General features: G+C 40.1%; 1 protein-coding gene across 2 annotated transcripts in view; it reads right to left on the bottom strand.

Annotated features, from left to right (window-relative positions):
• Nucleotides 1-1,563: 1,563 nt before the first annotated feature.
• Nucleotides 1,564-26,105, bottom strand: part of LOC140465678 (uncharacterized) — a 62,526-nt gene continuing 37,984 nt past the window's right edge. For both annotated transcript variants that reach the window (XM_072561275.1, XM_072561274.1), the window contains exons 12-16: nt 13,045-13,140; nt 12,459-12,612; nt 5,462-5,520; nt 3,090-3,130; nt 1,564-2,950 (exon numbers count right to left, since the gene is read on the bottom strand). In XM_072561275.1, coding sequence (XP_072417376.1) covers nt 2,776-2,950; nt 3,090-3,130; nt 5,462-5,520; nt 12,459-12,612; nt 13,045-13,140 — 525 coding nt within the window. In that variant the 3' untranslated portion in view covers nt 1,564-2,775. The remainder of the gene's footprint in view (nt 2,951-3,089; nt 3,131-5,461; nt 5,521-12,458; nt 12,613-13,044; nt 13,141-26,105) is intronic.

Raw genomic sequence — 26,105 nt, 5'->3', positions numbered from 1 at the left:
GCTGTTATCATCACAAGAAAACAATTTAGGGGAAAGCCTGTTTCACCAATTATAGGACAAATAGTTAAGCATTATGAATGGAAATATCCGTATATTGCTGGGGCCAATCACCTGAAGCTGTTGCTTTGAATGACTGATCAGAGAAGGCACGGCCCAACCGATGTAATTACAACCTCTTTGATGCAACCCTATGTGGAGGAGGTGACAATCACCTGATGAAGGAGCGTCGCTCCGAAAGCTAGTGTGCTTCCAATTAAACCTGTTGGACTATAACCTAGTGTTGTGTGATTTTTAACTTTGTACACCCCGGTCCAACACCGGCATCTCCAAATTATGTGGAGGAGGGCTGAACCCTATGGACAGATCTCTATGATGTTACAGCAGAGGGAGCTCTGCACCCAGCCTGGCTTCAAGGAACAGCTCAACACATTAAAGGATCCTGGGCAGTTCACAAGAAGAACCAAAAGCAAAATGTACTGCTTGTTACATTTAAAAATAAAATTCCAATCCATTCCCATGTATAGTGTAGCCACTTTCCTATAACTCAGTTACAGATAGATCTCATTAAAATTTCAATTATTTCAATTTCTGTCACTGAATCATCAAAAACTTTTCTGTTAAGAGACATCAATGATTAATATCCCAATGATTAATATTCTGTGGTATACAATGATTAACAGTCCAGCTGTTTTGATAATTAAGAAGAAATACGGCTTGAAAATGGAGGTATTTGATAATGAAGGAACCTCTGAACCAGACTGTCTTTAAAGTTAAATTGAAATTTCAGTCACAATTTTGAGATTAACTCAATCCTAAGGGACATTATATCAGTTCTCACATCAATTCTTCTGAGTTATTTGCTACCAGACTGCAAAAAATGATGACAAGGAGGACTCAGCAGATCTCTTTGAAATCATTTTGTTTTGTTGAATGACTTAGGACAATATTCAAGTTTAAGAACAAACATATTCTTGGTAAAATTAATTGTCATTTTCCAAAACAGACATCATTTTCTATGTGTGATGTGTGCTGAGTGAATATGTCAACCTCCAGGTGGCAACTGTACACCTGAAGGGCTCCTACTTGAAATGTCAATTTTCCTCCTCCTTGGATGCTGCCTGACCTGCTGTGCTTTTCCAGCACCACTCTAATCTTGACTCTGATCTCCTGCATCTGCAGTCCTCACTTTTGCCACTGTACAGCTACAACTGGGTCCAAAGCTCCCTGGGCTGTGAGATGGGGGTGGACCATAAAAGGGTCCTTGCTGAGATGTATTAATCTGTGGATCTGAAGACAGAATCAGACTTGACTGTGGGAATGGAAGTGGAGGAGAAAACATCAACATTCCTCAAAGACCACAATGTAGAATGGCACAAGAGCTGCCACTGAGTAAGGACAGATCTGTGAGTAGAATGGAGAGGGAAATAATAACTAATTTTAAACAGATCCTTTACACAACTACTCAGCTTGATGTTAGGGAAAGCTTTGATCTAAAGTAGCTCTATGAACAATCAGGATTCACAAAATTAGGCTCATTGTTGAGAAAAAAAAAGAACAATCCAATGTCATAATGTGAGCATCTTTAATGTGTAGCAATACAATTCCATTTTTCATTAATTGAAATTACAACATAGGTGTTGTACACTAAAATTAAATTTGTAACAGGCACATTTTAATTCCAACAGTCAAACCAAGTATCCATCATTCTCACAATCATTAGGAATAAACTTGTATAGAATGTACGCTACATTTGATATTCTACAAGTATGATGGAAATTCCATAACGCTTTTAAATAAAAAAACCAGGAAGAAAGGCCTCTTTGTAGCAACTCCATAAATCTCAAGTTAACCAACTTGATAATTATTTCCGACAATGCACAATTCCAATTTAAATCACATGAAATTCAGAACTATTTTATTTCCTGGAAATGTAATCCATTCAAACGAGGATGGAAATGTCAAAAATTATCGAGATATCAACAGACCTCCTCGTGTTTTTAAACCGTACTTGGATACCAGATTACTTACTGAGGAGGGTATTGCTATGCACATACTATATCATGTTCTGCTAATAAGAGAGATTTGTATGTGATGTTCGGTTTGCAGACTGACAGCATTTGAGGTGAATTGTGTAGCTATAAGTTTGAAGCATAACTCTAGAGATTTATTTATGTATGAAGTATATATGCAAAGCAAGTTGTGGGATAGTATGGTTTAGGACAGGATTTTTCCACAACGTACTAATTAGTGTCAAGTTTTATGGTTGTTAGATCAGAGACTTTGCAGATTTGTAAATGGTTGCTAGTTTCAGATTTTGGTTCAAAAACACCCAGTACTTATCATTTTAAAAACAAAATTTGCATTGAGCCATATGTATGTAATTTTTGCAACTGGACCTAAAGAATAAGTGTGTTCTAAGATCTGCAATTAGCTCAAGTGAAAAAGCCTTTCAAAAGGTCACTGTTGGATACCAGTCCATCTTTGGACTGAATCCCAATGCAATCAGTAAGTCACACGTACTCAGGCACTCACCCATGAGGAAAATCACACACACTATTCTCAAGTCACTCTGCAGGGCTCATGCAAGAGTAATATTAATCGGATGAGGCAACAAGCTCCCTGTTCATCCCTTCAACTGTGTCATATTTGGGTGAACAGTAATAAGATTTTAATTAATAAAATAAGATAAGAGCCAAAATTAAAAAATAAAATTCAGACTGAAAAGTGGTACTACCTTTATAAAGCAGAAGTCAAACTAGTTTTGTTACTTGCCCCTCAAAAGTCCAAAAAGTGGGACTGAACATGAGCTTCAAAAGCCTGTTGTTGGTTATCTGCAAAGTGTTCTTGGCAAACAGGGCAATTGAACAAAAAGTGTTTCTGAACGTGTTGCTCGAAGTCAAAATCCTCCATGTGGAGCGGGAATAGGACTTCACATACTGGACACTTTTGGCTGTAAGATTTCACATTGTTTAAATGTAAGAATGGGATTTCATGAACAGACAAAACACAATTACATTTAACTTCATTTAATGTCAGGTAATGTAACTTTCTTTTAAAAAAAGAGAAACATCACAACAACGTGCCCTTACCAGTCAGCAGGAATAGAGTCTTCCCTGATCGGAGTGTCCTCCTGTGTATTGAAATGAACAGTTAGTCCACTCCACAAGTATGCCTTGTAATACGAGCTCCCTCAGCACAAATCACCATTGATTGTACCTATGCTCAGACTGACACTGTGCTCCAGGATTTGATCTTGGGTTGATCCAAATTTTGAAAATTTGAATACACCAGGAGTCCTTCTTTCTCTCCGCACCCTATCTCAAAATATTGCATGTCCACAATAATTTGTTCAATGAGAAAGAAAAAGCATCACTGAAACAATTTCTAAGATTGTACTGTCAAATTAAAGTGATTTGTTTATCCTCTTAAAGAATTACTAAACTGCAATGGCTGTGCACAAATCATGCAACTACTGAACCACTATTACACAGGAGGGGTGCAAATACAAACCTGGTACTTGTTTGCAGATTTAAAAAAGGAAATGGTGGGAATGAACCAAGGATCCTGCTCCCGACTGCCAATGATCTATGGCAAGGCAGAGCCAGGATTGGCAGCAATAGTCCTTCACGGTCACTAAAACAGCCACTGTAATTCGTATAGATTTGCATACTCAGAGTGGATTAGTGGTGCTGGAAGAGCACAGCAGGTCAGGCAGCATCCGAGGAGCAGTAAAATCGATGTTTCGGGCAAAAGCCCGTGGGCCACAGTAGCCTTGTTGGCTAGCAATCTAGAGGCTTGTACTAATGAATACAACACAGAACATAGAAGAGTACAGCACAGGAACGGGCCCTTGGGCCCACAATGTTGTGCCGAACATGTCAACAAATTAAACTAATCCTTCTACTTGGCCTTGGTCCACATCCCTCCACGCCTTGCATATTCATGTGCTTACCTAAAAATCCTTTCAATGCCCCTAATGTAACTGCCTCCACCACCACTCTTGGCAATTACCCAACAAGATACTCAGTTTTACCAAACTGATTCCAAAATCTCAAGAACTGAAGTGTTTCAGGAAGGCAATTCCCTTCCACCTCCTGAAGGACAAAGAGGGATGGAAAATGAATGTTGTCCTTACCAGTGTGCTCTATATCTTGTGAATAATGCATAAGATGTCCCTGTACATACTTCAGGACTGCTGTCATTCAGAATAACTCACCTGCTTCAGCACAGAGATGGAATTACATTAAGATTTCTCAAGACAGATTAATTAACTATTTTGCTTCTGTCTTCACTATAGTGGAAACAAAAAAACCTTTCAGTAATAGCTGTAAATTAGGAGGTTGACAAGGAAGAGGTCCTCAATGAAACTCCAATTTTGAGGAAAATAGCTTAGTAAACTGATGGAGCTGTGAGGTGACAATTCTGCTGGTCCTGACAGACATCATCCTAGAGTCTTAAGAGAGGTTGTTATGAGTACATGCGTCAGTATTCATTTTCCAAAACTCCCGAAAGGATGTATTGAACTTAAAGTAGAAAACGTTCAAAAAGGGAGAAAGTCAGAAAACAGGAAACAGGAGGCTAGTTTGCTTGATGTCTGTCAATGGGAAGATGTTACAACTGATTATTGAAGAGACTAGGGCTGCACATTTAGAAAAAGTCAAGGTAGTTGGGAGAAATCAGGATTGTTTTGTCAAAAGACACATCATGCTTAATCAATGCACTGGAGTTAATTGAAGGTAACTCACCACCACCTTCTCAAGGGCAACTAACTCGGTCAGCAAATGCTGGCCGGGTCAGCAATACACACGTCCTACGATTGAGTATTAAAAAAACTAACTACACTGCAGATAAAGTGAGCCTGCAGACAATTTCCAGAGATATTTGATAACGTGTCACATCAAAAACTATTGTGTAAGGTAAAAGCACATGGTGTGGGGGGAGCAAATGGTCATGGATTGAAAAGTGGCTGACTGGTAGAAAGCAAAGGCTTAATATAATTGGGTCTTTGACTTGACAGAAGTGACAAGCGAAGGGCCACAGGAGTCTGTACAATTTGAATCAATGATTTAGTCAAGGCGAGTGAAGGTGGTCAACATTCTCACATTTTCATTTCATTTTCATCTTCCAAGTTTTGCACTTAAATAGAAATTGCTGGCTCAAGCTTGGGGGCAAGTGCAGGGAATTGGATACATGAAGAACAAAGTCAAGCTTCAGTTTGTCCTCATGTATTCCTATCTGATTTGTTCCAAGTGCCTGTCTCAATTGAATTTATACAACTGCATAGTCTAGCTGAGATTAATAGCACCTCATGCATGTCCAATAAGTTTCCACTTTGCTCAATAGTGAAAGTGTTGAGAGGGATCAAATCCCATTTCATACCAAGCGGTTGCCATGAGATCAAGTGCTTCTCCAGAACAGGAAATAAGTTTTAAAGAGTTAGTTTGAAAGTGGAATGATTTACCGTGCCATCCAGGTTTTGTACAGCGTCAAGGCTTCCACCAGTCTGTGAATCATTGGCATCTGGAGCATTAGAAAATAAAGACAAATCAAAAGCAAAAAAAAATACAGGCTAGACAAATTGGATCTTTATAATTGAGGGACTGTTGAAGGATTAACCAGTTCAGAAAGATTAGATTAGATTAGATTCCCCACAGTGTGAAAACAGGCCCTGCTGCCCAATAAGTCCACACCGACCCTCTGAACAGCAACCCACCCAGACCCATTTCCCTCTGACTAATGCACCCAACACTATGGGCAATTTAGCATGGCCAATTCACCTGTCCCGCACATCCCCAGACTGTGGAAGGAAGCTGAATTACAGCAATTGGTTTTTGACTAAACACAGGTGGCTGCAGTTTGGTCTTCATGTTAGCCAAATGGTATGACGTACAGAAACGAAATGAAAATAAAATGTCAAAACACTGACCCATCAACACCAAAACATTAAATTGGAGATACTGGATACAAAAGAGCACCTCTCCAAGCTTAGTTACAGAAACATGCAGGATCCAAAGAGATCCTGGCTTCACGCTGGGCAATATGCCGAACTCTGGAGTGTACAGCAATGCTGAAGGAGGCTCTCCCCTCTGTGCCAATAAAATTTAAACACTTCTGGTCTATTGCATAGTTTTTGCACAATGAGGGCACATCATTCCCACATAACCTTACATTTTAAACAGCAAAACTTCAACTCTCCAAGGAGACATTGTGATGTGGCCTTTTGGGATTCACCCAACAGAGTTTCTGGAGACTTGGAATTGTTCCTTCAAATTTTAGGGTAACCCAGTCTCAATCTCCAATACTGGAGTTTTAAACAGAATGTCAGATGGGTTTAATTCAGTGATTTACTTGGAAACCGTCAGAACATAATCATTCATCATGATATTCAAAAAATAGCTTCTGAATAAAGATCAAAATTTTGAAGTTAAAAATCACATAACGCCAGGTTGTAGTCCAATAGGTTTAATTGGAAGCACAATTGTTGTGTGATTTTTAACTTTGTACACCCCAGTCCAACACCGGCATCTCCAAATCAAAATTTTGAAGACCTTTGAAAGAATGGTCCCAAGCAAATTACAAACTCTAGAGACACTGATAAGTGATGGTGTCGCTAATCAGATGGTGTTTCCATGGGTTGGGGATGTGCAGGGGTACATACGTTCAAGAGGGAATTCCACTTTGTAAAGTTGTTCCCAGTTTACAAATACAAAAGCAGGGAAGAAGGCAAAACACAAAAGGTGGGTGGGCACAAAACAGCAGAGAATAAATGACAATCATATGCTGTCCCCTTCATCTGGTGGATCCCTTCTCCCATCCTTAAAGTTTTTGTTCTGTCTAGATCTCTGCCTCTGGTGTCTTACCCTCTCTAAACTGTTTAATTGAGAACTCCCATGAATACTTATTATCTCAATTTCCCTCAATCCTCTCTTAACCTATCTGAACTTGCAGCACATTCAGTTCCAAGGAAGAGTAAAACACACTCGAAACATCAATTGTTTCTCTCTCCACAGATGCTGTCAGACCTGCTGAGTTTCTTCAACACTTTGTATTTCAGCAATCCATACTCTCCGGTTCAACTCGAAAATCAAACCTCCCATCAGCATCTCCAAACACCCAACAAGTGAAACAGCGATTTCCTTGCACTTCATTCAATCTACAATACTGAAGTTGCTGCTCATGTTGCAGTCTCTTCCAATTGGAAAAACCAATCGCAGATTGACTAATTGTTTGGTGAACACCTCCATTCAATCTATAGGTGTGACCCTGAAACTTCTGACTCTGTCATTTTAATTCTCCTTCCATTACCACTCCAGCTTCACTGTCCTCAGTCTCCTACAAAGTTACAAAGAAACTCAAAGTAAGTTTGATTAAGCACATGAACAAAAACAGAAATTGCTGGAGGAAAAAAGCCTCAGTAGGTCTGGCAGTATCTGGGGAAAGAAAGCAGAATTAATTGGACCCAAAATGTTAACTCCCCTTTTCCCCCAGCAATTTCTGTTTCTGATTTCCAGCATCTGCAGTTCTTTTGTTTTGATTACAGCCTTCCAGATTTATTGACTTCAAAATTTCAAATCATATAATCTCTGCCCTCATTGTTCTTTTGAGTGGCAGTTGTGGACGGTTCTGCTATTTCCATTCACAATTCCTCCAGTCCTATTTTTGTTTCTTTCCATGCTCCATCACTGTTGCCTGTTTCTGGCCTTGCACCATCATGTCTTTTGTTTTTTTTCCCTTCTCCCTCCCTTCACATTTCTTAAATCCAGTTTCATTCCAAAATTTTCCAATGCTGGAGCAAATGCATCACCCTGAAACATCAACTCTCTTTCACAGATACTACCTGATCTGATATTTCTGACAACTTTTTGGTTTTGGTTCAGAGTTCCACCATCCAAAGTGTTTAAATTTTGCCCATTATTTTATTAGCTTTTAGCGATAACGTTCTAAGTCACATAGCTTTCAATATAAACTGGAAATCCTGTCACTTGGAAAGTGGCGACTTTGGTGAAAGTAGAAACATGAAGAACACAACAGTGCAGAGACAGATATGTCAAAGTTTGGACTCTTTATTGAAATAATCACACAGCGAGCTGTCTCCCCTCTCCTCACTGGTCACGTTTATAACAGGATGAACAGTTCCTTGTTGTCTTGCTGCCTCTGCATGCGACTCCACCATTACTCCAGCCTTTCCTTCCCCCACCCTCTATCTTGCAGGAGAGCCCCATCTCCCCAACCCTGCATGAAGGAGGAAAAGAAAAAAAAAACACGCACACATACATACATATCACTCATTAAATTCAAATCACTAAAATTCAAAATCAGGTACGACAGGTAGATTATCTTTTTTCTGTGTTTTGGAACTTTAGCACTAGGCCATTCTGCCTCTGCTTTGTTGTTCACTGACAGCACATCTGATCTACACCTCAGCTATTTGGGTTTCTCAAAACAATGGCTTTAGTCCCACATGGTACTTGAAGCCCAAGGAACTGTTCCACTAGCCTGGTTTGTTCTGTCTGAATTTCATGGGCGTGGAACTTTGCAAAGGCTGCTCTTAGTTCAGTACCCTCACTGGTTCCTAAATCAAAGTCCCAAGACCTGTCAGTATGAACAAAGTGAGATTTAATTTGGTAGAATTTGAGTGCTGCAGTACTCAACAGGACAATTTGTACAATATTAATTTAACATGAAAACCAATATTTATATTTGCACGGAAGAAGAATACTGATTGGTTGACAAGTGGACTTTGATTAGTAAAGATATTACCATAGAGAATACACCAATTAATTATGATTGACAGTTAACTGCAGGCTTCTTAATAAGGTCAACCAAGTGACTGATTTCTTGGGGCAATGCACTGACCAATTAGCAAATAGCTGTCACATATCTGTTGAGTTAAAACAGGTGTAGTGTGTACACCTGTTCTTTCTGTCTGTCAGCTCAGAACTCTGTGTTAATCCAAGTAGCTTCCAATACATACAAGGGTACCACACAAAGCTCAATGAGCAATCATAAATTGGTTGTCAGCATAATTCTTCACACATTTGGGAATATGCAGCAAATGTTGTCCAATTGATGCTTCGACAGTCCTTATCAAAAGCAAGCTTGAAAAAAATGCTGAACCCACATAACAACAATGAGCTGCTGGGTGATAGAAACAACAGGGTCTGTCCTCATGGCTCACAGCATTCATATACATGAAGACTGCCCAATGCACAATGATATGCTTTCCTGCTCCTCTTATGCACAACAGCTTCTGTATGACGTGAACTGACCAAACAGTTGAGTTAGTTGGTATAACCTGCTGTGAGCAGGATTTCCACTTAGAAGGTGAAGATCGTGAAGGACTATATCAATAACAATGCAGTGTCCATGTGCAATTTGACATCGTTAATCTATTTATCAATGTGCATCTCAAGGAAGCTACAGACATCTGCAGTGCAGCACTGTATCCAGGCAATCCAGCCCTGACAGTGTGTGAAACAGTATCCATTGGACGTATGAACTCAGGAGTTCTTGTGGTTGAGTTCAGTTTTAACAATACCACAAATGGATGATGTTGTCATGAAAGCCCCATTAGGCCTAGCCCTTGTTAGATTCCATGAAAAAAATGTATCTTTTATGGAATGAAAAGTAATTTACACCTTTCAGATTTCTGATATGTAGATGATACATGAGTATCATCATAGGAATTTCCTTAAATATCTTAATGAACTGTCTCGTGTGCTGAAATTGACATTTGAAATGGAACAGTCAAATAAGTTCCCTTTTCTTGATGTTTGAGTTAAGAAATCAGCCTGGGAGATCTCTACTACTTGTCTACTGCAAACCTACCTTCACTGGTTAATAGAAGATTGGCATTAATCAGAAACCTCATAAATAATGGCCAACTCTTTGTTTATCGTGCAAACCTAATGCTGAAATAGTTATCAAAGCCATCTTGTGTGGTAACAGCTATCCTGATCAATTTATTTCCTTCTTGTACAAACTCATAACACCTCCTAAACTGATCCTGAAAAGCATCTAATCTAAGCCAAATTACACTGGAAGGGTAAGATATCTCAAAAGTTTCGATATGTTTTCATGTTGCTACGATGCAGGAGGAACACAAAGTGATAGTTGCCACTCTCAGGATGCTGTCATCAAGCCAAAAAGATGTTCTGTCTATTACACAAATAAGCCATGTGAATATCAATGCCAAACATGATGTCAGAAATGTAGGTCATTCAGTTCAAGGGCTGACAATCATATTAAACAACATTGACCTTCCGCTGTTCACAACAAACAAGATACCGACCATATCCAAATCAACCCACACTTGCAAAACGCGTATTACCATCTCCAATATTAGATGTAATTCTGCAATTGAACATTTAGTGGATGATCCAGAGAGTGTAAAGAATCACGGTGGCAACTTGCCTGCTTTAAAATGTAAACAAAGTCTGACAGTTCACGGACAATCATTATTAACTGGTGCAGCCTTCATGGCATCATTTTTACCAATCAGTATTATTCTGCAGTGTAAATATTGGGTTTCCCCTTGACTTGGTGATTCTTTGAATTGTCCTAATGACTGCAAGATGATAAACTTAGATAAAATGTCTTCTTTTGGCAATACTCGAATTGAAATGCACAGAATTAATATGGATAAAGATTTAAACATAGAGAAGTCACTGAATAATTTGATCCAGGGTACACGTCTATATCTTCCATGAAAATGAAAATGAAAACTTTAGGCACTTCCATTCCGTGTAGAAATTTCATTTACCATTTTTATATACAGTATTCCATTGAAAAGTTACACTCACTTGCAGGGAATACTCATCAGACACTTAAATGATGGCTTTCCTGAAACATATTAACTATTTTGATTATCAAATCCTGAAGGCAGTATTTCAAGACAATAATTTCAAAGAAGATTAAGGTCATTTTGCCTGGTGTCCAGGCCAGGCCAATATTTACCCTCTATCCACCAGTTACATCAGATTATTGCTAGTCAGAAAATTGTGTTTTGAAGGATCTTGCTCTGTTACTTGGGCCACTGTCTTTCTAATATTACAACAATGATTACACTTCAAAAATACTTTGTTAGCTGTGAAGCACTTTGGGATGTCCTGAAGCTGTGAAAGGTGATTTGTAAATGGAAGATTTTTTCTTTATTTCTTCTCCTTGAACAGAAATGCTAATCTAACCATGGTGTTGCTATTAGATTAGATTACTTACAGTGTGGAAACAGGCCCTTCGGTCCAACAAGTCCACACCGACCCTCCAAAGAGCAACCCACCCAGACCCATTCTCCTACAGTTACCCTTCACCTAACACTACAGTCAATTTAGCATGGCCAATTCACCCAACCTGCACATTTTTGGATTGTGGGAGGAAACCAGAGCACCCGGAGGAAACCCACGCAGACATGGGGAGAATGTGCAAACTCCACACAGACTGAGGCGGGAATTGAACCCGGGTCTCTGGCGCTGTGAGGAAGCAGTGCTAACCACTGTACCACCGTGCCGCCCTTAAATTTCCGAATTTAAATTTCCGCTATTTCCGAATAAAAATTTCAAGTGAAGGGTCACATTCCATACTACAGAAAAGAGGAGATTAGAAACAAGGAAATATCAGATTGTGAATGCCTTCTCTGAAAACTTCCATCTTTACTGAACGTCAAAATTATTGTTATTAATCAAGACTTTCATCTCAATTCTTAAATCTCCCACTCCAAAGTTCAGCACTGACCTAGGTATCTATTTTCACACCTATAACTGCTCTTCCTCACGCCACCAGCTGATAAAACCCTCGTACTTTTGTAACCTGTAGATTCAACCATCCCAAAAACTCCTGACTGATCTTCCTTGCTCACCCTTCATAAACTTGTGCTCATTCAAATCTCTGCTGCCCATACCCTTACTCACAGCAAGTCTTGCTCACCCAAGTCTTGTGTGTTTGACAACCCACATGGCTTTTAAGAGTTCTCACTCTTACATTCAGATCCCTCCATAGCTTCGTCCCTTCCTATCTTTAATCTCTTCCAAGCTAACTCCTCCCTGGGAATACCATATTGCTCGAACCAAAGCCTATGCGTATTCCCTCCACCCCACTCCCGGCTATTTTCATTGCCTGCCAGTAGCAGTTGTGTCTCGAGCTTCAAATGTCCTAAGCTTTGGAGTTCCCTTCTTAAACCTCAATGTCTCTCTATTCTCCTGCAAGACACTTCTTAAAATCTTCCTCTTTAATCAAGCTTGTGGTTCCCACTTCCAAGATCCTTCTTTAAACTTAAGAGTCCTTATTTTGTTTGATAATGCTGTGAAGCTTATTGAATGTTGTCTCATGTTAAAAACGTCCTCGTGAAAATCATGTTTTTGAAAGACACAGACTTTGAACCAAAACCCAGATCAGACTGAGGTACAAGCAGGAGCATGAGGAAAAACAAAGGGACACGGAGCATGAAATTCGATATCACCTACCACATTCGGAGTATGGGTTGCCAAACAGGAGTCCAGAATGTCCAGGATGGACTTTTGGAACAGTCAAGCTGTAGGGGTTAGGATGCTCCAGCTGAAACGTTCCATTTCGGTGGTTTGAACCCACCCTCAAATTGTCAATCTTCCTATTCAGCTTCTGTGAACGCAAATCAAATTGTTGTAACCATTTCACAGGAAAAGACCCAAAACAACAAAATTTCTGCGCTAAGAATTTATCAGGATCATACTTGTCAAATCTGGATTAATTCATATAAGTAAACTACGGGAGGCCGTTCTTTCCATCATCCCTGTACTGGCTTTTAAAAGCAGAGATCCAGTTGGTCCCACAGTCCTGCTCCTGTCCTGTAGTCTTAGAAACCTTCGCCCCAAAGTATCTGATAGCACAACAGCTACCAAATACAGTGATGATACATACTGCTTATGTCCTAATAGTTCCTTATACAACTCTGTGTCTAGATTGTTTGACAACATTCCTATGAACCCTTTGGGAAGTTTTACTGTATTAAAGTGTCTACATATAAATGCAAGGCCTTGGTGTTAACACAAATACAGCACTGAATCCACACACCTTGACCTCTTCTTGTAAATCAGCCACTTCCATGGTGCGAAGGTCCACAAGATGGGTCTTATTATCAAGTTCATGCTCGATTTCTTTAAACCTAATCTAAAAGAAGCGGAGTAACATTCGATTATTTACACAGAAAAGGGCTGCCTGATAAAATACATTAACAAACAATGCACATTTACAAAGGAAAGTCTAATAAGCTGTTAAAAATTAATTTGCAGGATGCTTGGTGTCACTGGCTGGGTCAGAAAGTTTTCCCTATCCCAAGTTGTCCTCCAGAAGATGGTGGTTAGTTGCCATTTGGAATCGCTGCTATCCATTTGTTGGAGACACAGAGTTCGAGGTTTTTGACACAGCGACACTGAAGGAATGATTGGGATGAGGGGGGCTTTGGGGAGAAATGTACAGCTGTTGGTGTTCCCATGTATTGCTACCCTTGTCCTTCTAGATGGTGATGTTTGTGGATTTGGATGGTGCTGTTGAAGGAACTTTGGAGAATTTCTGCAGTACATCTTGTAGATAGTGCGCACTGCTGCTATTGAGCATCAATGGTAGAGGGAATGAATGTTTGTGGATGTGATGCCAATAAGTGGGCTGCTTCATCCTGCTTTGCCAAGTTTCTCAAGTGTTGCAATCGTCCAGGCAAGTCGTAACAACTTATTGTTTATCAAGATGAGGAATACCTTGTTCAACCAATGATCACAAATGTGTAGACACTGTGCTCTAGACTTCACAGTTTAACCCTCTCTCCCACTTTGCTTCTCTTTTTCTTCCTATAATTTGCTCTTTAAAGCTCACAGCTTTGAAAAAGCTTTCAGTCACCTGTTGTAATGTGTCTTTATATAGTTCAATGATAAATTTTTGTCTGATTATGTTGTGAAATATTGTTACATAAATACAAGTTACTATAGAGATATCTCAGTAAAATTTTCAAAAGACCATAATACAAACAAATAACCATAAAACAAAATCACGTGAAATACAACAAACATCTGAATTAAATATAAACACAAATAATCCTGACTTGGAGGTGCTGGTGTTGGACTGGGGTGTACAAAGTTAAAAATCGCAACACCAGGTTATAGTCCAACAGGTTTACTTGGAAGCACTAGCTTTCTGTGCGCTGCTCCTTCATCAGGTGATTGTGGAGTACAAGATCACAAGATACAGAATTTATAGCAAAAGTTTACACTGTGATGCAACCAAAATTGTATCTTGAAAAAGACCTGGATTGTTTGTTAAGTCTCTCATCTTTTAGAATGACCATGTTGGTTTCTGTTCTTTCATATATAAATGCCAGACCTTTTTCTTAAACATACATTCTCAAATGAACTTTAACAATAGGTGCTATGTCTGCCCAGATAATGCAAGTGTTCTCCGACTGGCAGGTAACACTGTCCTGAGTCACGGTTCATTTACGAGACTGAGCAAAGGCTACAGCAACGGATGAATGGACACTGCAAAACAATCAACAGACAGGAGTGTCCAATCCCAGTCAGAGAACACTTCAGCGGTCCGGGACATTAGACCTCGGACCTTCGGGTTACCATCCTCCAAGGTGGACTTCAGGACAGGCAACAATGCTAAGTGTCCGAGCAGAGACTGATAGCCAAGTTCAGTACACATGGGGATGGCCTCAACTGGGACCTTTCGGTTCATGTCAGGTGACCCCTCTGCATTACACATTCTCACATATACACACACTCCTACAGACTTATATCCATTACACTCACACACACTCTCTCACAGACAGTCAGAAACTCATACTACCCCCCCCTCCCCAATTCCACCAAGCACATACACACCCACATATATGGTTGTGAGATGAATTTGTACTTGCACAATTACATTTTATTTTGCTCAAAAACTGCATGAATCCATGTAAGGTTCTTTAAATCCCTTTCTGAGAAATGGAATCAGTCTGAACACTAGGCCACAGACAGCCTCACACAGGGCACCTCACACCTTCAATGCATTATCTGGGACAACATGGCACCAATTGTTAAAGTTTACTTTAGAATGTAACTTTAACAAAAGCTCTGGGATTTACATATGAAAGAACTGAAACCAGCATGGTCATTCTAAAAGATGAGAGACTTCAGAAACAATCCAGGTCTTTTTTAATATATAATTTTGGTTCCATCACACTGTAAACTTTTGCTATCAATTCTGTGTCTTACAATCTTATACTCCACAACCACCTGATGAAGGAGCAGCGCTCTGAAAGCTAGTGCTTCCAAATAAACCTTTTGGACTATAACCTGGTGTTGTGTGATTTTTAACAAATTATCCTCAACTTCAGGAATTCTCTCTGTAACAGCACTGTCGGTGTATCTACACCACATGACTGCAGTGGTTCAGAAGGCAGATCAGTAACACCACCCCTCCTCGGTAATTAGGGCTGGGCATGGATATGATGCAGTGATAGTGTCACTGGACCAGGAATCCAGAACTCCACGCTAATGCTTTGGTGACAGGGTTTAAATATTACTATTAGAAAGTGAGGACTGCAGGTGCTGGAGATCACAGTCGAGAGTGGGGTGCTGGAAAAGCACAGCAGGTCATGCAGCATCTGAGGAGTAGGAGAATCGGTGTTTCAGGAATTCCTGATGAAGGGCTCTTGCCCGAAACATCAATTCTCTTGTTCTTTGGATGCTGCCTGACCTGTGTGCTTTTCCAGCACCCTACTCTTGAATATTATTATGTCAGCTGATGAAATTTGTACTCAAGTGAAAAAAAGTCTGAAATAAAAGACTGGCCTAATGGTAACCATGTAACAGCTATTGATTGTGGTAAAGATTCATCTGGTACATTGATTCCCTGCAGGGAAAGGAATCTGCCATCCTTACTCATTTGACTCTAGACAGACACAACTAAGTGGTTAACCCTAACTGCCCTCTAAGCAATCAGGAATGGGCAATACTGGCTTAATGAGTGGCACTTAGATACCATGAACAAAAGTGTTACATTGTGATCTGTTACAACCTGTCAAGCAGAGACAGTAATGTTCAAAAGGGATTTAGTTAAATTGTTGAAAAGGAGAAATTTGCAATGCTATGAGGAAACAACTGATATTGGGGGATGGGATGGGATGGGATAGCGAGAGAGAACAGTGGTAAATTAGATAGCTCTTTCATAGGGCAGGCAGAGACCTCCTTCTGTGTTGTGAGATTATATTTGCCGCTGCAAAAATAAAGAGCCCAAACACACCAACCTGAAAACCAATGTAAAATCGGCAATATCTTCATAAACTCAGCAGTGTGTAAGCCACTCACCAGTGCTTTCTCTGCTCTGTCCCCAAGCTTTGACTTTATTTCTGCTAATTCAGTCCCAGGCTGCTGCACAGACACCCCCCCTGAACTGGCTGCTTTTCATAAAGTAAAAAAAAACACAGGTAAGGAAACAGAGACAAGAAAACAGTTTGCAAAGCAGGACTCTACTGTAGTCTTAAACTTTTAGTGACAGCATCTGCTGTGTTCTCCAAATATACAGTGAAACTAAAACTAATCCAATTCAAATCTGCCACCAATCACTGGAAACATAGAGGCTAACTCAAATTTGGAAAGGGAGAGATGATTGATAACTCTCTGCATTTAGGCTCCCAGGAGAACTGGTCCAGTTCTAGATGTGCATCTCCAATACTTTCTGCTATTCTTTGAAAATTCCAGAAGTCCTTTCATGAAAAAAAATTATTTAAAATTCAGGTAATGCACTTGTTTGGAAAGAAGAGGATAGGTCAATGCACCTTAAGACTCAAAAAAATCATTTGAGTACGGCGAGGGGAAAATAGGGAAGTGTGGAGCTGGCAGTCAATTTCAGAGCCTCTGCTGTGCACACATCCCATTCTTTCAGTAAAAACAGTGATCATGTGTTAAGTAAATTTCTCAATGAAATTTCCCTGCAATGTTTGTTGCCGTGCTTTCATTCAAATGTGGAAGCATTTTGTTTTACTAAAGTAAACACTTGGAAATTTAAAACTTTAAATCTTAATCACTGTTTCTTATCCACTGTAAGGATCAAACAGTTTTTTTAAACCTTTGGGACAAAGTCCTCAACTGACCATATGCCATCACTTGCATCTTAGTGTCAGAAAGTTGTGTGTTCCATCCAAGGTGCATAAGTTAGGCTGCTGAAGTGAGGGAGTGCTGCATTTTTGCTGGTTTCTCAAAACAAAACAGCCATAGCACTTTCTAAGGACAGCAGCAGATTCGTCTGAAAACATTTGCCAATATTTTTCCCTCAGCCAACAGCTTTAAAACAAAAATCAACAAATTTGTTTATGAGGGCATGCTGTGCAGAAATTGTTCAATGTTTTTCCTACAATAGAACAGTGTCTATGTTTCAAAACTACTTCATTGCTTGCCAAATGCCTTGGGACGTCCTGAACTTATGAAAAGCACTCTGTAAATATCTTTTTTTAAAAAGAATCAGGATCTGTGATGAAACTAGACTTCATCTGCGCTACACTGCCTCTACACAACAGTCCAATTTTGAAAGTAATTTTACAATTTAACTTTGTAGGCAGGACAGAGTTGTAACAGAACCATGTTCAATATAGTGCATGGTCCATTTTCTTTTGCATTACTCCAGTACCAGGTTTTTGCCATCAGGGGTACTCAGTGAGCTAAACAAATACTGCAGTGTTAAAAAGAAACAGAAGTCTTTACAGTATTTCAACTTAGTCGATAGTCCAACCACCCATGGTCAGAACTTCAAAAATAGATCCAATATTATTAAAAACCTGGGAATCTTGTTAAATCTAAGCCAAGGAAATTTATGTTTGAGATTACTGTGGAACAGGACTGATTGTGGCAGATATATTACCATAAGAGTGTGGAAGGTATTTGAAATAATTAAAAGCTAAAGAGAGGTTTGACTTATGCAGTGGTGCAAAGTGGCTGATATTGGATTCCCCACTTGTTCCACCAGCATGTGATGTTTAATTCCTTTGCTTGCAATGAAATGGACCATCGGATGCTGTGCTGAACAGATGCTTGATCCAATACCATGTGCTTTGCAGCACTCTTCCTAGATACATTTGAAATTCCAGCTGTTCTGCTTTAATTTCCAGTTCTTTTTCTCCAACTATTCCATTCCTCTACCTGTCTCTGCACTTTCTGTGATCTCAACTATCTCCTTGATTGGAGAGTGGCATTTATTCTTGTCTTCCTGTTGCACAGAGAACAGTTATTGGTTTATAACTTTTACAACTGCAAAAAGAGTTCTTCCAATGAAAGATATTCACATATTCAAATACACATCACTATAGTCAGGAGGAAGGGCAGGTTTGCTGCTGAATCATTCCATCTGGTTGCAGGACCCAAGATCAAAAATGGTCTCATCACACCTGGTAAGACAGCCACCCAAAAAAGCTTAAAACTGAAATTGTGAGCAAATCATGGTACAACAGTATAAGGTTTTTAGATCAGCTGAACATTTCAATAATTTTATCCCTGTCTTGTCAGCCAAGTGGAAGGAAGCAAACTGAGTCATGAACTAATTTGAACACTGAACCAGGAGCAACACTGATGGGCTCTGTAAAGACTTTCTAACAGAGCTGCCCTTCCTGCCTAGTTCACTTGCACATATTCCTGACATTAGGAATCCTTAGAACAATATTATATGGAAAGCAAAAGGATCAGTCAACTTTCGGATTTTCATACAACTAAGAGAAAGCTTCGAATCAAAAGCTTCAGAGTACGATTTCATCAAAACTAACTCACAGTTCATCTTATTAAAAAGCAGTGGTGGGGAGGATAATTATGTTAGCACAAGGAAAAGGAACATTTTGCTGCTTTGATTCTATCCACAAGATGTTTACTTTTCAAAGCATGATCCTTCCATCCCAATCTGATAATTTTGTACTCATGCCCTTTGCTGCCCTCTGGACTCAGGTGTACAAATATGAGGCCCAAACATCTTTGGGGCCATCAGACCAGAGACTCTGGGTGGGAGAGAATAGTGCCAGAAGTCACTCAAAGGCTTTGTTCTTCAGACTTCTCACAACAGGAAATTTCTGCTGATGCAAGAATATCTCCTGTGAAGGATCAGCACCCCTCTAGCAATGCCGATCCCAAGAATGGAAACAACACAGGCCTTTCCCTCTTCCAAATTGTTACCAAATATATAGATATACATCAGCATTTGTTCATTGAACCTAATGCCAAGCCAGCCTTAGCTCTGTTCGTAATAGATATGGACTCAGTCCACTTATCACCCCTTAAGTCAGTGATGAACGTAAAATCAATTGCCTGTTGAGTAATGGAAATCATCACAATAGCACAGGAGAAACTGGTCTACTCTGGTGGTGGCTCAAAAGGGAGGGTAAAATGGAAAGGTTTTATGATTATGCCTAATTTTGCCACACCAGATCTCAAAATTACCAACTGACCTCAGGAGCCTGAAATGGAAAGTGTTCCAATTCCTTATGATAAATAACAGATTGAACTTAAGTCAGGAATTTCCATGAATTTGGAGACAATAATACAGCGAACATTCCACAACAGGGTATTGTGCTGAACAATTTATGTCAAGTATATCACCACAGCTTTGTTGTTGAGTTTTTTTTACATGTACCAGAAGCATGCGCAGCTTTTGTTTTTAATTAAAATATGGTGCCTTCATCCTATAACTCCCACTTAAACTACTTATTCCCAAACAGAGAGATCCTACTAACGTACCAATAATGCTTTCAACTTGTCGATCTGTTTGTGCAGCCTCTGGCACTCCTTGTATTTTTGTACATAGCAAGACTTTCCTGTTAGTAGCTTAGCCTTTAAACTTGCAATCTCCTTCTGGAGTGGATGGTCTCCAGTGCTGCCCCCCTCAGTACAACCCTATAATGCACAATAGACACAAATGGATATATTTCTACAGCTTTAACCAGGGTTTTTATCTAGCTCCTATTCAACATATTGTCATAAGTACACAATGTGACAATAGACACTCCAATGGCTCAGCCGATAGGTACACTGTATTTTGCAGACTCCAGTTAAAAAGGGAACTAGATAAATCCAGCTGATTGAGAGGGTCTGACTCTCTCTGTTGTCTTCAAGAGGGAGATGAATCAGTTCTTGACTGGGGCTGAGACTACATTGGTCGTTAAAAATAACACTTGGCCCATGGGATCTCAAGGATGAGTTTCAGTCATTGTGTGTGTGTGTGTGTTAGAGTTAATCACAATGTGCCAGCAATCATGGTTTAGACCTGGCTATTCTTATCCATCACTTTTTATATGAGCATATCTCTATTGCATTCTGTTCAGCCAAGCTTGCAGAACATCAAACTAGTTAACTTCATTGTGGAAGAAAAATAATATAAAAATAAGCTGTTATTGATCATTATGTAGACATTGCCTGCCTTCATCCCCTTGCATTTCAATAGGCTATTGGGTTACAGTCTTTGATCATGCAAGAATGAGGGCTTCTCAAAGCAGCAGATAAAGTTGGGAATATCATCCTAACATGTCTCAGGGCAGCAGGATAGGAAAGAATTCTTGTAACTTATTTTTATATTGTGAATCAGCATTGGAGTTTGAATATAGCCCTATAATATAAAGGTTAAAAACATTCATGCGATAGAATTGGAAATATTCACAGGGCAACAAAGCAAAGAGCAAGAGAACAGGGCGAACTGAAATCTTCTTTCAAACAGCAAGCATCAGCATGGTGTGCAAATGGCTGTTTGCTTCTCGAACAGCACATGGCAACATGTCTCAGAAATACAGGTTACGGGTACAAAGGCAAGGTTCTATGCTAATTATAATCACCATAACATTCTGCATTCAGTTAAGTCACCAGGCAGTCACAAATTGCAAATATTCTTAAAACAGGATAAAAAATTCAAACAACACTAATTCAGAAAAAGGTGTCGAAATGGCCAAGATAATGGTCAATGATTTCTTTTGTAATTATCCTATTTGAAATCAGTCTTACCAAATTAGAATTCTTAAAAATGATGCCAAAGATACGGAATCGCATACAATGTAATATAAAATAATAACATGTCAAACAAACTCATAACTGTAAAGTTATCTAATGAAATATTATTCCTAAAATGTATTAAAGGCAAGTGACCCAACACAAAGCAGATTTTGATATGTTAATGAGAGATTAGGTAATACCCTACAAATAAAGGGAGAAGTTATTACACAGCACAACAAAGGTCTACTCTGGAGACAATGCTGCTGTGTACAAGATGATTCACACAAGAGAAAAAAAATAATGATTCCATCATATGATTTAAATCGGCACATGGATCATTCAGCAGACATTGTCATCCTGTAAAACCAGCCACGCTTGTTGCTACTTCAGTTATGCAGAAATATATACTGCAAGTGTAATTTGAACTGATGAAGCAGACATCTCTAAATTGTGCACTTTTTTTTATTATTAATAAAAAGCCTGTTAGTTCTAGTTCAGTGATGGCATTATCCACAGTGATGCTGCAGTGATTCTCAGCACATGCATTGTCACAAGGTTATAGCAGGACAATTAATTTGCTAAACAGGGTCAGCTGATTGCGGGTGGTTTATATTTCTGGAATGACATGACATCAAGGACCTGATAGCAGCACAGTGGACCCTTCTCTTCTCACTGCTCCCCTGGGCTTTACTTTCTCATGATAAAACCTCGACTGTCATGCAGACTGAGGGTCTGCTGCGCTGCTGGTGATGACAACGTTCGGACAAGACAGTAAACCCAGGTATCATCGCGTTCTCATTTCCAGCAAGAGCATAGGAGTTCATAGGATTACAGAATCCCTACACTGTGGAAACAGGCCATCGAGTCCACTTCGACCCTCTGAAGAGCATCCCACCCTGATCCACTCCCCTATCCCTGTAACCCTGCATTTCTCATGGCTAACTCATGTAACCTCCACATTCCTGGACATGACGGGTAATTTAGCATGGCCATTCCACCTAACGTGCACATCTTTGGACTATGGGAGAAAACTGGAACACTTTGAGGAAACCCATGCAGACACTGGGAGAATGCACAAAATCCACACAGACAGTTGTCCAAGGCTGGATTTGAACCTGCATCTCTAGTGCAGTGAGGCAGCAGTGCTAACCACGGAATCACCATGATGCCTATTACGGAGTTGGGGGAGAAAAAGGAAAGAAAACATATTCCCAATGTCTTCACCAATATACACCCTTCATTCAAAAGCACCAACAAATTGATTGTTCATTATCATACTGCTGTTTGTGTGAACTTGCAGTACACAAATTGCATAATGTCTTTGCTGTATTACAAAACAATGAGTACACTTGAAATGTATTTAATTGGATGTGTAGTACGGTGGCGGAAGGTGTGGTATATATTAAAGTCTCACTTTTTAAAGATATATTTGTTGACAAGATGTGGACATTGCTAGCTAAACCAGAAGAATGTATTGTCCATCAATAAATGCCCTGGAAGGTGGAGGTGAGCTGCCTTAAAATCAGAATAGTGGAAAGGCCCTTTGGCCCATTGAGTCTGCACCAGCAATAGAACCACTCTAAACCCTACACAAGACCCAGTTTCCAGCACTTGGCTCAATACACTGAATGTTGTGACATTTAGTTTTTGAGGTTGTGAGGTTTCTACTGTCCTCCCAGGCAGTGCACTTCAGATTACCATCAAGCTCTGGGTGAAAATATTTTTATTCAAATTCCCTCTAAACCTCCAGCCGTTCACCTTAAAATGATCCTGCTTGTTATTGATCCTTCACCCAAGGGCAACAGCTGCTTTCTATCCACCCTGCCTATGCCCCTCTTGATCTTGTACATCTCTATCAGTCTCCTCTCAGCCTTCTTTGCTCTAAAGAAAACAACTCAAACATACCCAGCCTTTCTTCATAGCTAAACTGCTATGAAGCCATTCCTGAAGGGTTTATGTCGACTCTCCTGCTCCTTGGACGCTGCCTGACCTGCTGTGCTTTTCCAGCACCACACTTTTCGACTGCCTTATCAACTACCCTATTAACTTGCCCTTCTGCACTTAGGGACATGTAAACATGCATTCCAAGATTTCATAGTTCCTCCGAACTTCCCAGTGTGCTGCCATTCATTGATATTCCCTCATCTTGTTACCTCACACTTCTCAGGGTTAGGTTCTATCTGCCACTGATCTGCCCATGTAACTAATCCCTCGATATCCTACTGACCCAGCATTGATCCCTGTGATATACCATTGGACACTGGTCTCAGTCACACAAAAAGCCTTCTACCACTACAGTGTTGCTTGTCACTAAGCCAACAATTGCCAAGTTAGCCTGGATCTCATGTGCTTTACTTTAAAAAAAATCAGTATCCCATATCTAGTCTTGTCAAAGGCTTTCCTGAAATCTATATTATCTACATCGAACGTACTATCCTCACCTACACAGCATGTCCTCCAAAGATTCAATCAAATTCGTTAGGCATTACCTCCTTCTGACTAAACTGTGCCTCTCAAAATGAAAAGTGGACCCACGTTAGCTATCCTCCCATCCTCTGGCACCTCTCCAGTGTCCAGACATGAATTGAAAATTTGGGTCAGAATCCCTGTATTTTCCTCCTTTGTCTTCCATAGAAGCCTGAGATCCAATTCATTCAGACTTGAGGATCTGTCCACCTTTAAGCCAGCCTTTTTGAACCAATGCAGTCCATGTGGTGTCAGTACATCCACAATGCTGTCAGGGAGGAAGTTCCAGGATTGTAACCCAGCAACACTGAAGGAACAGCAATGTAGCTCCAAGTCAGGATGGGATCATGCTCAGAGGAGAACATGCAAGGTGGTGCCCTTGTTCCTAGAGCTGGTAGAGATCATGCATTTATAAAGGTGATGTGCTGAAGGGAGTAATTATTGAAGGGGGTGGATAAGATGCCAATGAAGTAGGATACTTTGTGCTGGATGCTGTCAACCTTCTTGGTGTTGCTTGAGCTGCACATCCAGATAAGTTGGGAACATTCCATTACACTCCTGAATTATGTCTTGTAGGTGGTGATAGAGGCTTTGGGGATTCAGGGAATGAGTTGTCCACTGCACAATTCCTAACCTCTGGCCTGCCTTTGGGGCCAAAGCATGCATACAGCTGGTCCAATTCAGTTTGTGGACAAAGATAACCCCCCACCCCATCATATTATTGATAGCGGAGGGAGGTGGGAGGGATATTCAGTAATGGTTGCGTCATCAAATTTCAAAGAAAGATGGTTGCATTCTTTCTCATGGGAGATAGTCATTTTATGTCATTTGAGTGACACAGATATTACAGGCACTTTTCAGCCCAGGCCTGGATATTGTCCAAGTCTTGCTTGCAAATGGTCACAGACTTCTTCAGTATCTGAGGAGTCACAAATGGTGCTGAATATTGTGCAGTCAGCGAATATCTCTACTTCTGATTTTATGTAGAAAGACAGTCATTGATGGAGCAGCTGAAAATGATTGGGCTAAGCACATTATCCTGAGGAACTCCTGCAAATATCCTAGAGCGGAGATGATTAACCTCGACAACTATTTTCCTTTGTGCAAAGTATGACTCCAACCAGCTGAGTGTTCTCCTGGATTCCTATTGACTCCAGTTCCACAAGGGTCCTCTACGTCCCAATTGGTCTAATGTAGCCTTGATGTGAAGGGCAACCACTTGCATCACCCTCTAGAGTTCAGATCTTTTGTCCATCTTTTGACTAAGACCATAATGAGGTCACAAGATGGGAGGGTCCGATGGAACCCCATCCTGGCATCACTAAGCAGATTACTGTTGAGCAAGTGCTGCTTGATAGTGTTGTTGACCACCACTTTACCAATGATTGGGACTGATGTGGCAGTGATGGCTGGACTGTAATTCTCCCATCATTTTATGTTTAGGACATACCTGTTCATTTTCCACATTGGTTGGCAGATGCCATTGTTATAATTGTAGAAATGCACGGCTTCTCACAAGTAGTGGCAGCAGCAGTGAGGTGGGGGTGGGGGAACAGGAGTGGAACATAGGTTGTTGAAAAAGCAGGTATTCATTTTTTTTCCTGTAGTAAGTTTATGTTTTGCAGCTTTAGGCATTGCAAAGAAATCCAATCGGCCTCCTCCGTCAAAAAGAGCAAGTATTTAAAAAGGGGTTTTGTTGCTGGCACAACTCCAAGTCATAGCTGCCTCTGAACAGGGTCCTGGGTTTAAAAGTCAAAACATGGGTAGATCTAAAGCCACTTTAGAATTGTTAACTTAAATCAAATCCTCCCAGAAACTGCATGGAATGCTTATAGGATAGCTTTTTGGAACAGCTTGTCATGGAGCCCACAAGGGAGCAGGCTATTCTGGACCTAGTGCTTTGCAATGAACCAGACTTTATAAAAGATCTTAAAGTAAGGGAACCCTTAGGAAGCAGCGATCATAATATGGTAGAGTCCAGTCTGGAGTTTGAAAGAGAGAAGGCAAAATCGGATGTAATGGTGTTACAGTTAAATAAAGGTAATTATGAGGGCATGAGAGAGGAACTGACAAAAATAGACTGGAAGCAGAGGCTTGCGGGAAAGACAGTAGAGCAAAAATGGCAGGAGTTTGTGGGTATAATTAAGGACATTGTACAGAAGTTCATCCCCAAGAAAAGAAAGATTATCCAGGGAGGGATTAGACAGCCATGGCTGACAAAGGAAGTCAGGAAATGTATTAAAGAAAAAGAGAAATCCTATAAAGTGGCCAAGAGCAGTGGGAAATCAGAAGATTGGGAAGGCTACAAAAACAAACAGAGGATAACAAAGAGAGTAATAAGAAAGGAGAGGATCAAATATGAAGGTAGGTTAGCCAGTAATATTAGAAACGATAGTAAAAGTTTCTTTCAATACATAAGAAACAAACGACAGACAAAAGTAGACATTGGGCCACTTCAAACTGATGCTGGAAGCCTAGTGATGGGAGATAAGGAAATAGCAGGAGAACTTAACAAGTACTTTGCGTCAGTTTTCACAGTGGAAGACAGGAGTAATATCCCAACAATTAAAGGGAGTCAGGAGGATGAGTTGAGTATGGTTGTCATTACAAAAGAGATAGTGCTAGAAAAGCTAAAAAGTCTTAAAATTGATAAATCTCCTGGCCCCGATGGGATAC

Source organism: Chiloscyllium punctatum, chromosome 42 (assembly GCF_047496795.1).
Source record: "Chiloscyllium punctatum isolate Juve2018m chromosome 42, sChiPun1.3, whole genome shotgun sequence".
Classification (NCBI taxonomy): Eukaryota; Metazoa; Chordata; class Chondrichthyes; order Orectolobiformes; family Hemiscylliidae; genus Chiloscyllium; species Chiloscyllium punctatum.
Note: the sequence above shows the minus strand (reverse complement) of the source record. Positions and strands in the feature narration are given on the sequence as shown.